Source organism: Tachyglossus aculeatus, chromosome 23, assembly GCF_015852505.1.
Source record: "Tachyglossus aculeatus isolate mTacAcu1 chromosome 23, mTacAcu1.pri, whole genome shotgun sequence".
NCBI lineage: Eukaryota > Metazoa > Chordata > Mammalia > Monotremata > Tachyglossidae > Tachyglossus > Tachyglossus aculeatus.
The window spans coordinates 19,486,828-19,500,157 of record NC_052088.1 but is presented as its reverse complement, the minus strand read 5'-3'; the positions used below and the strand labels follow the sequence as shown (position 1 = coordinate 19,500,157).

The 13,330-nt window shown below is 40.6% G+C and overlaps 1 protein-coding gene across 1 annotated transcript in view; it reads left to right on the top strand.

Moving 5' to 3' along the window:
* Window positions 1-13,330, top strand: part of EDIL3 (EGF like repeats and discoidin domains 3) — a 319,182-nt gene that overhangs the window by 119,580 nt on the left and 186,272 nt on the right. Inside the window, exon 4 of the mRNA XM_038765904.1 lies at window positions 2,314-2,343. Coding sequence (XP_038621832.1) covers window positions 2,314-2,343 — 30 coding nt within the window. The remainder of the gene's footprint in view (window positions 1-2,313; window positions 2,344-13,330) is intronic.

The window sequence follows — 13,330 nt, the reverse complement described above, 5'->3', positions numbered from 1 at the left end:
ATTGATTAAGGAAACTCGGCAGGACTCACCTGCTCTTTCTCTGCATGCATGTACCCAAGAGGTTTCTTCCAGTCAGGCAGCATCATTCATTCATTCAATTGTATTTATTGAGCGCTTACTGTGTGCAGAGCACTGTACTAAGTGCTTGGGAAGTACAAGTTGGCAACATGTAGAGATGGTCCCTACCTAACAATGGGCTCACGGTCTGCCCGCTGACAGAATGGGCGGGAGACAGAAAATAAAACAAAACGAAGTGGATAGGCATCAATAGCAGCAATATAAATAAATAGAATTATAGATATATACACATCATTAATAAAATCAATAGAACAATAAATTTGTACATAAATATGTGGGGAAGGGAGGGAGTAGAGCAGAACGAGGGAGTCGGGTCAATGGGGAGGGAAGGAGGAGCAGAGGAAAAGGGGGACTCAGTCTGGGAAGGTCTCCTGGAGGAGGTGAGCTTTCAGTAGGACTGTGGTGAGCTTTCAGTAGGAAGTGTGCTGGTTTGGCGGATGTGTTGGGGGAGGGAATTCCCCACCAGAGGTAGGATGAGGGCCAGAGGTCGATGGCGGGACAGGTGAAAACGAGACCCAGTGAGGAGGTTAGCGGCAGAGGAGTGGAGTGTGCAGGCTGGGCTGAAGAAGGAGAGAAGAGAGGTGAGGTAAGAGGGGGCAAGGTGATGGAGAGCTTTGAAGCCAATAGTGAGCATCCTGAGGCTAAGACATGCATTGTCATAAGTCAGTCCCCTAACTCCATAACAATATTCTAGCTAAAAAGCCTAGTGAAAGCGCGTGTTATAGCACAATGGCGTATATCAAAATTGTGTGAGTAGCTGAATCAAGGACCCACCCTTCCAAACTTCTCCTCCTCGAAAGTCCTTTTTTGGTGTTTAAAAGATGGGTGGTATGAAAAGAAAATCATAAGATAGAAAAGGAATCTGGGGGCTCACAGTCTATCCCCTTGGCTGCAAGCAGTGTCTCAAATTGTCCCAAATAGATGAGATTTTAACCTGTTTTAAGTAAACTCTGTAGGAGACAATTCAACCTTCTGTCTCTGGAAAAGAATTTAAGAATGTTAAATGGAGGTTTATTCTTGTCTTCAGTGACCTTTGGTATAGAGTCTTGGAAGAAATTAAATTATGGGTAAAATGTCATTTTCATTTCTTTAGAGATAAGTGGACTTTCATTCTAGTTAAACCTAGGGTAAACAGTTCAAAATGTTGGATTTCCAAAGTGTACACAGTGTCACTGTGAGCCTCCGTGAGCAAATAGAGAGACAGTTTTGAATCCCTAAGAATCTAGTATCAACCAATGGGTGGTATTTTTGAGCACTGAACTGTGTGCAGAACACTGTACTAAGCACTTGGGAGAGTACAATACAAAAGAGTATGTATAGATGATCCCTGTCTACAGGAGGTTGAGACAGACGTTAAAATAAATTAGAAAGATATGTGCATAAATTCTCTGGGGCTGGGAAGGGGTGAATATCAGTGTGCTTAAAGGGAACATACCTAAGTATATAGGTGTCACAGACAGGAGGGTTTAGACAGGCAAATGAGGGCTCGGTGAAGGCCTGTTGGACGATGTGTGATTTTATTAGTGCTTTGAACATGAGGAAAGAGATGGTCTATCAGATATGAAGGAGGAGGGAATTCCAGGCTAGACAGAGGACATGGGCAAGGTATCGGCAGCAAGGTAGACAAAATCAGGGTACGGTGAATACAGCATGGCTCAGTGGAAAGAGCCTGGGCTTTGGAGTCAGAGGTCATGGGTTCAAATATCTACTCCTCCAATTGTCAGCTGTGTGACTTTGGGCAAGTCACTTAACTTCTTTGGGCCTCAGTTCCCTCATCTGTAAAATGGGGATTAAGACTGTGAGCCCCACGTGGGACAACCTGATCACCTTGTAACCTCCCAGCACTTAGAACAGTGCTTTGCACATAGTAAGCGCTTAACAAATACCATTATTATCGTTATTACTATTAATATGTTGTTAGAGTAGTGGAATGTGTGGACTTGGTTGTAGTAGGATATCAGCAAAGTAAGGGGGAGGGGGAGAGCTAGTGCTTAGGCCGCAACCTTTCCAATAAATGCAAACTCATATTAGAACATGGAAGGTATTAACTTTAAAGTTAAGTTCTGCATATTTGAATTGTGGAGTCACAAGAGATGCCCGAATTTGTAATTAAAATAGCTTAATTGAGTATTGTTTTGCCTGATGCAAAATACTTATCTTTCTCTCTCTCTCTTTCTCCTTCCCACTTTCCCCCTTTCTACCCCCCCTCCCTCCTTCCCCAATCCTTTTCCATAGCATCAGATGAAGAAGAACCCACTTCAGCAGGTAAACATTCCTCTCTTCTGTTAACCTTTCATCAGCTGTGCTCAGATTTAATCACTTGTCTCGCCTATTTTAACAAGAGCTTTGTCGCTCTACTTGTTATTTCCTAAAATTACCATGGTCAGATGTGACCATTTCTTCTTCTTTTCTTCTTATTGATAGGGGAAAGAGTAAGAAATTAAATGAACTTGAAATATAAAGTCTTGATGTAGGGAGATCAAGGAAAAAGGAAGTATTACATGAATAAAGTCATGGCCTAGTGGATGGAGCATGGGCCCAGAACCTGGGTTCTAATCTCAATTCCACCACTTGTCTGTTAAGTGACCTTAGGCAAGTCACTTAAATTTTTTGTGCCTCAGTTGCCTCAACTGTAAAATGGGGATTAAGACTATGAGCTCCATGTGGGACAGGGACTGTGTTCAACCTAATGATCTTATATCTAGCCCAGGACCTAGAACACACAGTAAGCACATAAGTGCTATCATTATTATTATAAAAATATGAATCAAGAAAAATGAATGGGGAGAAAGCAAATGAAATGAAAGTGTGAAAATGGGAATTTGAAAATCCCCAATTTCAACCCATGTCAGAAATTGCATTTCCCTAGTAAACAGGATGGTTTAAATTTATGAATAACCAAATTAGAAATATATATCCTTGAACCCAAATAGAAATTTGTGAAATATAACATTTGGGGAAAAAAATCACATTGTTCCATTTAGTTTGAAAGCACTGTCCACTGCACACTATGGATAGTAAGCTCGTTATGGGCAGGAAATGTGTCTGTTCATTGTTATATTGTACTCTTCCAAGCACTTAGTGCAGTGCCTTCCACAGAGTAAGTGCTCAATAAACATGATTGAATGAATTAATTCATACGCAGGTGATCTGTCAGTGACTTTGGTTAGGTTCATCACCTAGGCTCTTATTTCCTCTTCTTCCACTTCTTTGTGCATCACTCTTACACATGGCTTTTCACTCTTCAATCACCCCTTCCTCAGCCCCAAAGCACTTACATACATGTCTGTATTTTATTCATATTAATGTCTGTCTCCCCCTCTAGGCTCTAAGCTTGTTGTGGGCAGAGAACACGTCTACCAATTCTGTTTTATTGCACTCTCCAGGCCACAGGCCCAGGAATCAGAAGGACATGGGTTCTAATCTTGGCTTCTCCACTTGTCTGCTGTGTGACCTCTTGGGCAAGTCACTTCACTTCTCTGTGCCTCAGTTACCTCATCCGTAAAATGGGGGTTGAAACTGAGTCCCATGTAGGACAGCAACTAGGTCCAACCTGATTTGCTTGTATGCACCCCAGTGCTTAGGTCAGTGACTGCCACATTATAAGTACGTAACAAATATCACAATTAAGTACTAAATGAAGTGCTCTGCACAGAGCAAGTGCTAAATGAATATGAGTGATCGATTGATTGACTAAATTAGAATTCTTTCCCTGGGGACACAACTTAGCTTAATGGAAAGAGCCTGAGCCTGGGGGACAGGAGACCTGAGTTAAATTTCCAGCTCTGACACTGGTGTACTGAGAGGCCTACGTCGAGGCCCTTAACCTCTAAGTCAATCAATGGTATTTATTGAGCACTTACTGTGTAATGGGCTCTGTAGTAAGCACTTGGGAGAGAGTACAACAGAGTTGGTAGACATGTTTTTGGCCCACATCGGGCTTGTTTCCTCCCCTGTAAAATGTGGATAAGATAGATTGTGAGTTCTGTGAAACGAGGACAGTGTCCAACCATATGACTAGACTGTGAACCCCTTGTTGGGTAAGGACCGTCTCTATATGTTGCCAACTTGTACTTCCCAAGCACTTAGTACAGTGCTCTGCACACAGTAAACGCTCAATAAATACCATTGATTAAATGAATGAATATGACCTTTTGCGTCCACAGCGACACCAACCAGTAGTGTACAAAGCATTGTCCTCTGCATTCAGAGAAGGCAATTCTGACAGTGAACTTCATGAGTGTGTGTGTGTGTGTGTGTGTGTGTGTGTGTGTGCATGTGTGTGTGAGAGATAAGGCTAGCACAAGACCTATAATCCTGGCCACATTATGCACACAAGAATGCTGCCCCTTGTCGGATTATGTTTAATATTTACAGCTCTTTTCTATTTTTCCTCTTTGTGTCTCATTCCTTTAGAAAAGATGCTGATCTGTTCAGCAATTCTGCAATTTCCATCCAATTTTTAGTTGGGAGGTAGCATTATCTCAGGTTTTGTTTCACTCGTGTCCTTAAAATGGCCTTCCTGGGCTGAGCCTCCTTTTTCCTCTCCTCCTCCCCATCCCCTCCGCCCCACCTCCTTCCCCTCCTCACAGCACCTGTATATATGTTTGTACTGATTTATTACTCTATTTCACTTGTACATATTTCCTATTTTATTTATTTTGTTAATGTGGTAGATCTAGCTTTATTTCTATTCTGATGACTTGACACCTGTCCACCTGTTTTTGTTTTATTGTCTGTCTCCCCCTTCTAGACTGTGAGCCCGTTGTTGGGTAGGGACCATCTCTATATGTTGCCAACTTGTACTTCCCAAGCACTTAGTACAGTGCTCTGCACACAGTATGCGTTCAATAAATACGATTGAATGAAAGAATGTTTCCTCTGCCCTCATAGCTTTGAATTTCCCAGTTTGAGCTTGCCATGCGGCAGTTGTTTAGATATCCTGCTGCATTTCATTCCTACCTAGCTTAGCTTTATTAGGGGTAAGTGTAGCTTCAGTGCTGGAAGGCTAATTGAGTTCTAGAACTTTATTGTTGGTGATAGCATATAGTAAATATTTATTAAATACTATGGTGATTAAAACTGATGTTCAAATATGTCACAATGTTCTATTATAGCTGGGGAAACACAAGGCGAAATTCTAATCCAAACAACCAACAGTCTTCAAACTAATGTGAAGTGGTTGAGTTATGAATGCAAAGATTTAAGTTGTTTTGACCCATTCATCATTTGCTCATTTTTTAAAAGGAAATTACTAGATTTTTGGCAGCTCATTCTGAACAATGGAATATTCCTTTACAAAATGTTCATTTTTATTTTAAAATGTAACAAACATCAGCTTTAAAGTTATGTTATTCAATAATTTTGTTTGAAGATGTTGGCAGATGTTACTATGTGGAGAATTCACCACAGCATTTTGAAAGTATTGGAGCAGAAGTACTCTCAAGGAAATTTTTAATTCCACGATTACATTTCCAGACTTTATTAACACTGGGAAGCTTCCTAATTTGCAGGGAGCAGATGCTCTTTTTCTAAGAGGTTGCTACTAGGAACCCGATATTTCCTTTTTTAACTAAAGATACATTTCATAGGAATTCTGATTAGATTACAGAAGCATTGGAACATTTTATGGTGTCTTTTCAAATAAAATTGTTGTATCTGCTGTTTCACAAAGTCCCGTTTTTTTTTATTCTTTTCTGAAGCTTTATGCCTAACTCTGCCTTTGACATTTACTTTTCCTGCCCAGGTGATTTTTCTATCCAATAATAGTAATAATGATAGTTATTATTTTTGCAGATTAGGTAACAGAGAAGTTAAGTGACTTGCCCAAGGTTATGCAGCAGACAATTAGCAGAGCCCACATTAGAACTCATGGCCTTCTCACTCCCAGACCTGTGTTCTAACCACTGTGACTTGCTGCTTGCTTTAATCTGTTATACAAGAAAAGATATATATTGTTTAAGATCATAGAGCATGGGCCTCAAAGTCAGAAGGAGAGAGTTCTAATCCCCATTCTGTGAATTCTCTGCTGTGTGACCTTAAGCAAGTCATTTAACGTCTCTGTGCCTGTTACCTCATCTGGAAAATGTAAAACTGTGAGCTCCATGTGGGACATGGACTGTGTCCAACCTGATCAATTTGTGTTAGTACATTTGAATTTACATTTGAGTGTCTGACGCATAGGAAGTGCTTAACAAATCCTATAAACAAACCATTACAAAACTTTCCTAACCCCTACCTTGGTTTTGGATGTTAGAAAATTATGTTCTCTCTCTTTTTTGAGAGAAGAAGGGATTTCAAATATTCATTTTTCACTGTTGCTCCATTTCAGAATGTTTCTTCCCAATTTATCTTGTGCTTGTTTCTGGTAGTCTGGAGACTTGTTTATTCAATCTTGACTCTGCCCCTCACCTGCTGGGTTGATAAGGGGCAATCTTTCTGGACCTCAGTTTTCTCATCTGCAAAATGGGGATAAATTCCACTCCCTACCTCACAAGGATATCAAGAGAATAAAATAAGATCCTTATTGTGAAAGTACTAGTCAAGAAATAAAAATATATTTTTATCCTCCATGTATTAACCCCTGCCATCACCCCCTTTTTAAGAAATATGAATAGAGCACAAATTTCAAAGCACTATCAAGATTTTCTCCTAATCTTCATTAGTCTTTCCTGCTCTGGTTTCCAATCTGCCACTTTGTCCAGGTCATCAGTGATGTTAATAATAATAATTGCAGTTTTTGTTCAGTACTTGCTATGTACTAAGCACTGGGGTAGATTTGAAGTATACAGGTCAGAACACAATTCTTATCCCAAATGAGGCTCACATTCTAACTATGAGGGAGAACAGGTATTGAGAAGCAGTGTGGCCTAGTGAGTAGATCACAGGCCTGGGAGTTCAGAAAGAAGGCCTAGGTTCTAATTCCGACTCTGCCACTTGCCTTCTATGTGACCTTGGGCAAGTCATTTTACTTATCTGTGCCTAAATTACCTCATCTGTAAAATGGGGATTAGCATTGTGAACCCCATGTGGGACACGGACTGTGTCCAACCTGATTGGCTTGTATCTACTCCAGCACTTAGTACAGTCCCTGGCATATAGTAAGCACTTAAAAAATGCCATTTAAAAAAAATGCATGACATTATCTTATTCACCCTCTCACTTCTCCTCAAGTGTTATCCTGGGGTTGAGTTCTGCCCCATTAAGATAGTCAGACACTTTGTGTCTTTCTCCTGATTTCATTGCCTTTAATCATGGCCTCTTATGAATGAGTGCCTGGTTTATGAAGTGTAAGCTTGTTGGGAGCTGGGAATGTCTGTTTATTTTTGTATTATACTCTCTCAAGTGGTTAGTGCAGTGTTCAACACACAGTAAGTGCTCAGCAAATACTACTGAATGAATGAATGATAAGAAAAGGGATTTCATTTGAAAAGAAAATAGCAATGTTGGGTTCCTTAAGGTGGAGAGAGTATGGTGTCAATAAGGAGGCATTTTAATGTGAATTCTAATAAGAAAACCATTAAGCAAAAGAAGCTATCTATGGTGCCTGAACTCATTGTATTCCTAGGTCTATTTATCCATAAGAAGTTTTTGAGGACAAGGATTGTGTTGTTTACCTCTATAATAATAATAGTGATATTTAAGTACTGCCAAGCACTGTACTGCACTAATAATAAAAATAATTGTGGTGTTTAAGTGCTTACTATGTTCCAGACACTGTATTCATTCAATTTATTCAATCATATTTATTGAGCACTTATTGTGTGCAGAGCACTGTACTAAGCACTTGGGGTGGATACAAGCAAATCAGTTTGGATAGAGTCCCTGTCCCAAATGGGACTCAGTCTCAATCCCCATTTTACAGATAAGGTAACTGAGGCCCAGAAAAGTAAAGTGACTGGCCAAGATCACACAACAGACAAGTGGCGGAGCCAGGATTAGAGCCCATAGTCTTTTCACTTCCAGGTCTGTGCTCTATCCACAATATGATTCTATTCTCTGGGGTCAATACATGACAATGAGATTGGATGCAGTCATTGTCCCCCAAGTGGCTCATAATATGAAGGATGGTGAACAGGTGAACAATCCCTATTGTACAGGTGAGGAAACCGAGGCACAGAGAAGTTAAATAGCATGCTGTAGGTCCCAAAGCAGGCAAGTGGCAGAACTGGGATTAGAATTTAGGTTTTCTGGCATCCAGGCCTGTGGTCTTTCTTCTAGGCCAAGCCAAGAGCTCGGTTTAACCCTTTTGTCTTACCAAACACAGTTTTGGTAACCATGAAACTTTCAAGAAAGAGGAAAGAAGGACTGTGTTAAGAAGGTATTAGTGAGTTATTTCCATCTTTATCTTGTGCTGTCGAGTCGTCTCCGACCCACAGCGATGTCAGAGATGCATCTCTCCCAGACTACCCCCCGTCCATCGGCAATCATTCTGGTAGTATATCCGTTGAGTTTTCTTGGTAAATATATGGAAGGGTTTACTATTGCCTCCTTCAAGTAATTTTGTCTCCACCCTCAATTCTCTCTCATGCTGCTGCTGCCAGCATGGGTGAGCTTTGACTTCTAGTAGATTGCCTTTCACTGGTTAGCCACCTCCCAAGCTAGAAATGGAATGGATATGCCTCTGCTTGACTCTCCCTCCCGTAGTCGAGACTGGTAGAGTGCTGAAAACTCTCCAGATGTGACCCTGAGAATCCCTCACTAATGGAAGAACTACCAATTTCACCATGTGATTAGAACCATTACCACTCCACACTGAATACAGTACGTAAGAGCCAAAAGCATAAACTACCTTTTTATGTAGGAAAGCAAAATACCTGTTCTTATTTTATAATTCCTTCCCTGTCTCCCTATTCTCTTCCTCTTTTTGCTAATTTTCCTTTTCACATTCCTTTCAATATCAATTTGTAAAATATGTAAAAACTGTATTAAAACGCAAATGTTGTGAAAGGTCAGGAGGCCTGAAGTGGGAAAGGGTGTAAAATGGAAGAAAATTAAGATTGAGAAAGACAGTCTTGAGACCTCAAATAGCATTTGGAATACTATAAGAAGTTGGTAATATAGTAAGGAGCCCAAAATAATTAAGCATACGGATATCAGCAACAAGTACAGGGGAACGATCTTGAAAATTAATATAGGAAAATGTGTTTCATTACTCACTGACCTGGATTTACCTGAAAGTGCAAAAATCAAATGTATTACATTTCATGTACCTAGCAAATTAAATCTCTCAAAATGTCCTTACAGTATTGAATATTTGGCTTATTAGTATTTAATTGCAGTTAGGTGGGAAGATGGAATTCTCTGCCAAGAAAAGGGCCTAGTACAATTCATTTAAGGTACTAGATTTGTTCATTTTGGAAGACATTTAATTTTGGGAGTGTTTATCATGGTTGAGAACACAAAAAGGTTCTTGACCATCTCCTAATGAACATTTCAGTCCCAGAAATTTCAGAGAGGGGTTAACATTTCCTTTTGCCAAAAAAGCAGTCTCAATCAGTTGCATTTAATGAGCACCTATTGTACGTAGAGTACTTGGCTTAGTGTTTGGGAGAGTACAGTAAAGATAACGGACATTGATCCCTGCGTCTGAATAACTAACAGTCTAATGCCAAGTTAAGAATCCCTAGGAACAAAGGACATTCTGTGGTTTTATATGGGAATTAGCACAAAGACAACATTCTGTGGTAGTCATACTAAGAATTTAAGAACAAGCGTGGCTCAGTGGAAAGAGCATGGGCTTTGGAGTCAGAGGTCATGGGTTCAAATCCCTGCTCCGCCAATTGTCAGCTGTGTGACTTTGGGCAAGTCACTTAACTTCTCTGGGCCTCAGTGACCACATCTGTAAAATGGGGTGAAGACTGTGAGCCCCCGTGGTACAACCTGATCACCATGTAACCTCCCCAGCACTTAGAACAGTGCTTTGCACACAGTAAGCACTTAATAAATGCAATCATTATTATTATTATTATCTAGGAGTTGGCTTATGTATTTGCAAGAGAAAGCAAGTAGGCATATCAATCAATCAGTCAATTGTATTTATTGAGTGCTTACTGTGTGTAGAGCACTGTACTAAGCACTTGGGAAGTACAAGTTGGCAACATATACAGACAGTCCCTACCCAACAGTGGGCTCACAGTCTAGAAGGGGGAGACAGAGAGCAAAACCAAACTTATTAACAAAATAAAATAAATAGAATAGATATGTACAAGTAAAATAGAGTAATAAATATGTACAAACATATATACATATAATCAATGCCATTTATTCAGTGCTTTCTGTGTGCAGAACACTGTATTAAGTGTTTGGGGGATCACAACACAACAGAGACGGTAGAAACGTTCTCTGCCCATAAGGGGATAATATGATCTAGACCCCCTAGGAGAGTGACATTTCCTCTCAAGTAAGGCCTTCTTGTCTGGCATTTTTGTTAACTGCTGCGAATTTGTGACCACTTTTTCTCCAGTAATCAATGGGAGTGAGCTTGAGTGAAGTATGCAAAATTATTCTGTTACTTCATGCATTTTCAAAAGGTAATGAATTTTTAACATATTATCCTCTAATGGACAGGCATTGTTTTTAAATCTTGGTCAGTTTTTTAAATCCCCCTAGGTCTGCAGTGGAGCTTTGTTTTGTTATTCTGCTTGACTTCCATGTTTGTTACAATTTTGCTTTTAAAAGTAGAACTGCATATTTTCTCTTTTTTTTTGCCTGGAGCAGTATTTCTAATTATTTGATCAAAGGTAGCCCTAGACCTAAGCACACTCCAAGGAGACTAAAAAAGCAAAACTAATGCATATCAAGTCACAATAAGTCCCATCATTCAAATATAGTAAAACAAAAACTGCTGTAATTCATAATTAATAATTTTCTTTTATGTATTGCTTACAGATTAATCAGCAAGCCATTTTCTTCTAAAAACTAAGAATCAAATGAAAGAATTTCAATAATATATTTGAGGAAAGCCGGTAGCCTACCAATTATTTTTTTTCTCCCATGTTTACAATACCCTTAGGTCAACAGTCAACAATATTTGAATGCCTACTGTGTGCAGAGCACAGCATTGAGTCCCAAATAACAGAATACAAGTATAAAAATCTGATCATTCCTTCAATTGCATTTATTGAGCACTTACTGTGTGCAGAGCACTGTACTAAGCGCTTGGGAAGAACAAGTCGGCAACATATAGAGACGGTCCCTACGCAACAATGGGATCGATTTGAGTCTGACCTTTTCAGCTGTTCCCCTATTTAATGCACCTCGTTAATACCTTTTGAAGCCAATGTGTTTCAGTCTATTGGTTATCATCTAAGGAAAGCACACTATGTATGGAAAACTACTTTACCTGCACAATCTCTTTAGACTGTAGGAAAAGGACTGCACCCAACCTGATTAACTTGCATCTATCCCAGTCCTTAGAACAGTGCTTGGCACAGAGTGAGTGCTTAAATAATGTCATAAACCTCCCAAAACTGGAGTCTTTCCAAGGAAGATGATAAAACAGACCAGCTTCAATTTCACAGGTAGCATCCACATGTTAACAAAGGGATTCTGACCCATTCACGTGCTACAACACTTCTCCTTGGAAGCTGGTTAACACCGTTAAATGTTTGAATAAAATGTTTGCATATCCTTCGGAAAATAATATTGGTTCTTATCACCAGCCATTAATATCGTTTAGATTCTGTGTTGTCTGCCAGCAAGCTAAATGTCAACAAACAAAAGAGCAAGCATAAAGCCCTGAGAATGTCAAATGCCAGTAAAAGCATCGGGGTGAAAAGTTGTAGCAAATGGAGAAGGGTAAATCTTAAATGGAGACTCATGCTATGCTTTAACTTTTCTATTCAGAGAATAAATATATCTAAAGGACTCTGCACCTTTCTCTTCAAAGCAGATTTGGAGATGAGTACTGGTTTCATGGTAGCTGTGTAGTGAGCATGATGTGGGGGTAACTCCCAGAGTGATCTCAAGATTAGGTTGATAAGGAGGGTTGACTTTGGAGAAGCAGTGTGGCTCAATGGAAAGAGCACGGACTTGGGAGTCAAAGGTCATGGGTTCCAATCCAGGCTCCGCCAATTGTCAGCTGTGTGACTTTGGGCAAGTTACTTAACTTCTCTGGTCCTCAGTTACCTCATCTGTACAATGGGGATTAAGACTGTGAGCCCCCTGTGGGACAACCTGATCACCTTGTAACCTCCCCAGTGCTTAGAACAGTGTTTTGCTCATAGTAAGCACTTAATAAATGCCATTTAAAAAAAAGACTAATGGTCTCTCCCCTGGCATGCCCTATGTATGAGCCAGAGGTCAGTGCTGTTGCCAAAACCCTGGATAGGGTGGACTCACTTGGGTGGGGCCTGAGAAATCCACTAGAGAGTGGAATAGCCTCCAGGCCCATCTCTGTTTGGGGAATTTTAGGGATATTATTGAGCTGTGAGATTCATTTCTAAGGTAGGGCCAGGGTGGCACCACAGTCACAGCCTGGACTGGAACACTTGACCAACCTTTGAGAGGACTCGAACCTCCAGGCAGGCCTCAGAAACGCGCCCGTTCTGCACTGCTAGTGTCTGAACCTCTGGAGTCCATCCAGACACGCACTGACTTTTGGGGGTGGGGTCTGGGAGAAAAGAGGAAGCAATGTGATCCCATAGTAAGACCACAGACCTGGAAGCCCTAGGACCTGAGTTCTAATCCAGGCTCTGCCATTTTCTTAATGGCATTTGTTAATCACATATTCTGTGCCAGGCACTGTGATCTTGGACAAATTATGTAACTTATTTGTGCCTCAGGTTCTTCATCAGGGATGCAGTACCTGTTCTCAATCCTACCTTTTTTTATAGGGTACTTGTTAAACTCCTACTATGTGTCAGGCACCGGGGAAGCAGCCTGGCTCAGTGGAAAGAGCCCGGGCTTGGGAGTCCAAGAACGTGGGTTCTAATCCCGGCTCTGCCACTTGTCTACTGTGTGACTTTGGGCAAGCCACTTAGCTTCTCTGTGCCTCAGTTACTTCATCGGGAAATGGGGATTGTCTGTGAGCCCACATGGGCCAACCTGATTAGAGAAGTTGTGACTTGCCCAAAGTCACACAGCAGACAAGGGGTAGAGCCAACTCACTTCCAGGCCTATGCTCTATCCACTAGGATACACTGCTTCTCCAAGGCCAAGCTGCTTTTACTTAGACTATTAGCCTCATATGGGATGGACACTGTGCATAACTTGACTACCTTGTATCTGCCCCAGTGCTCAATATAAATAC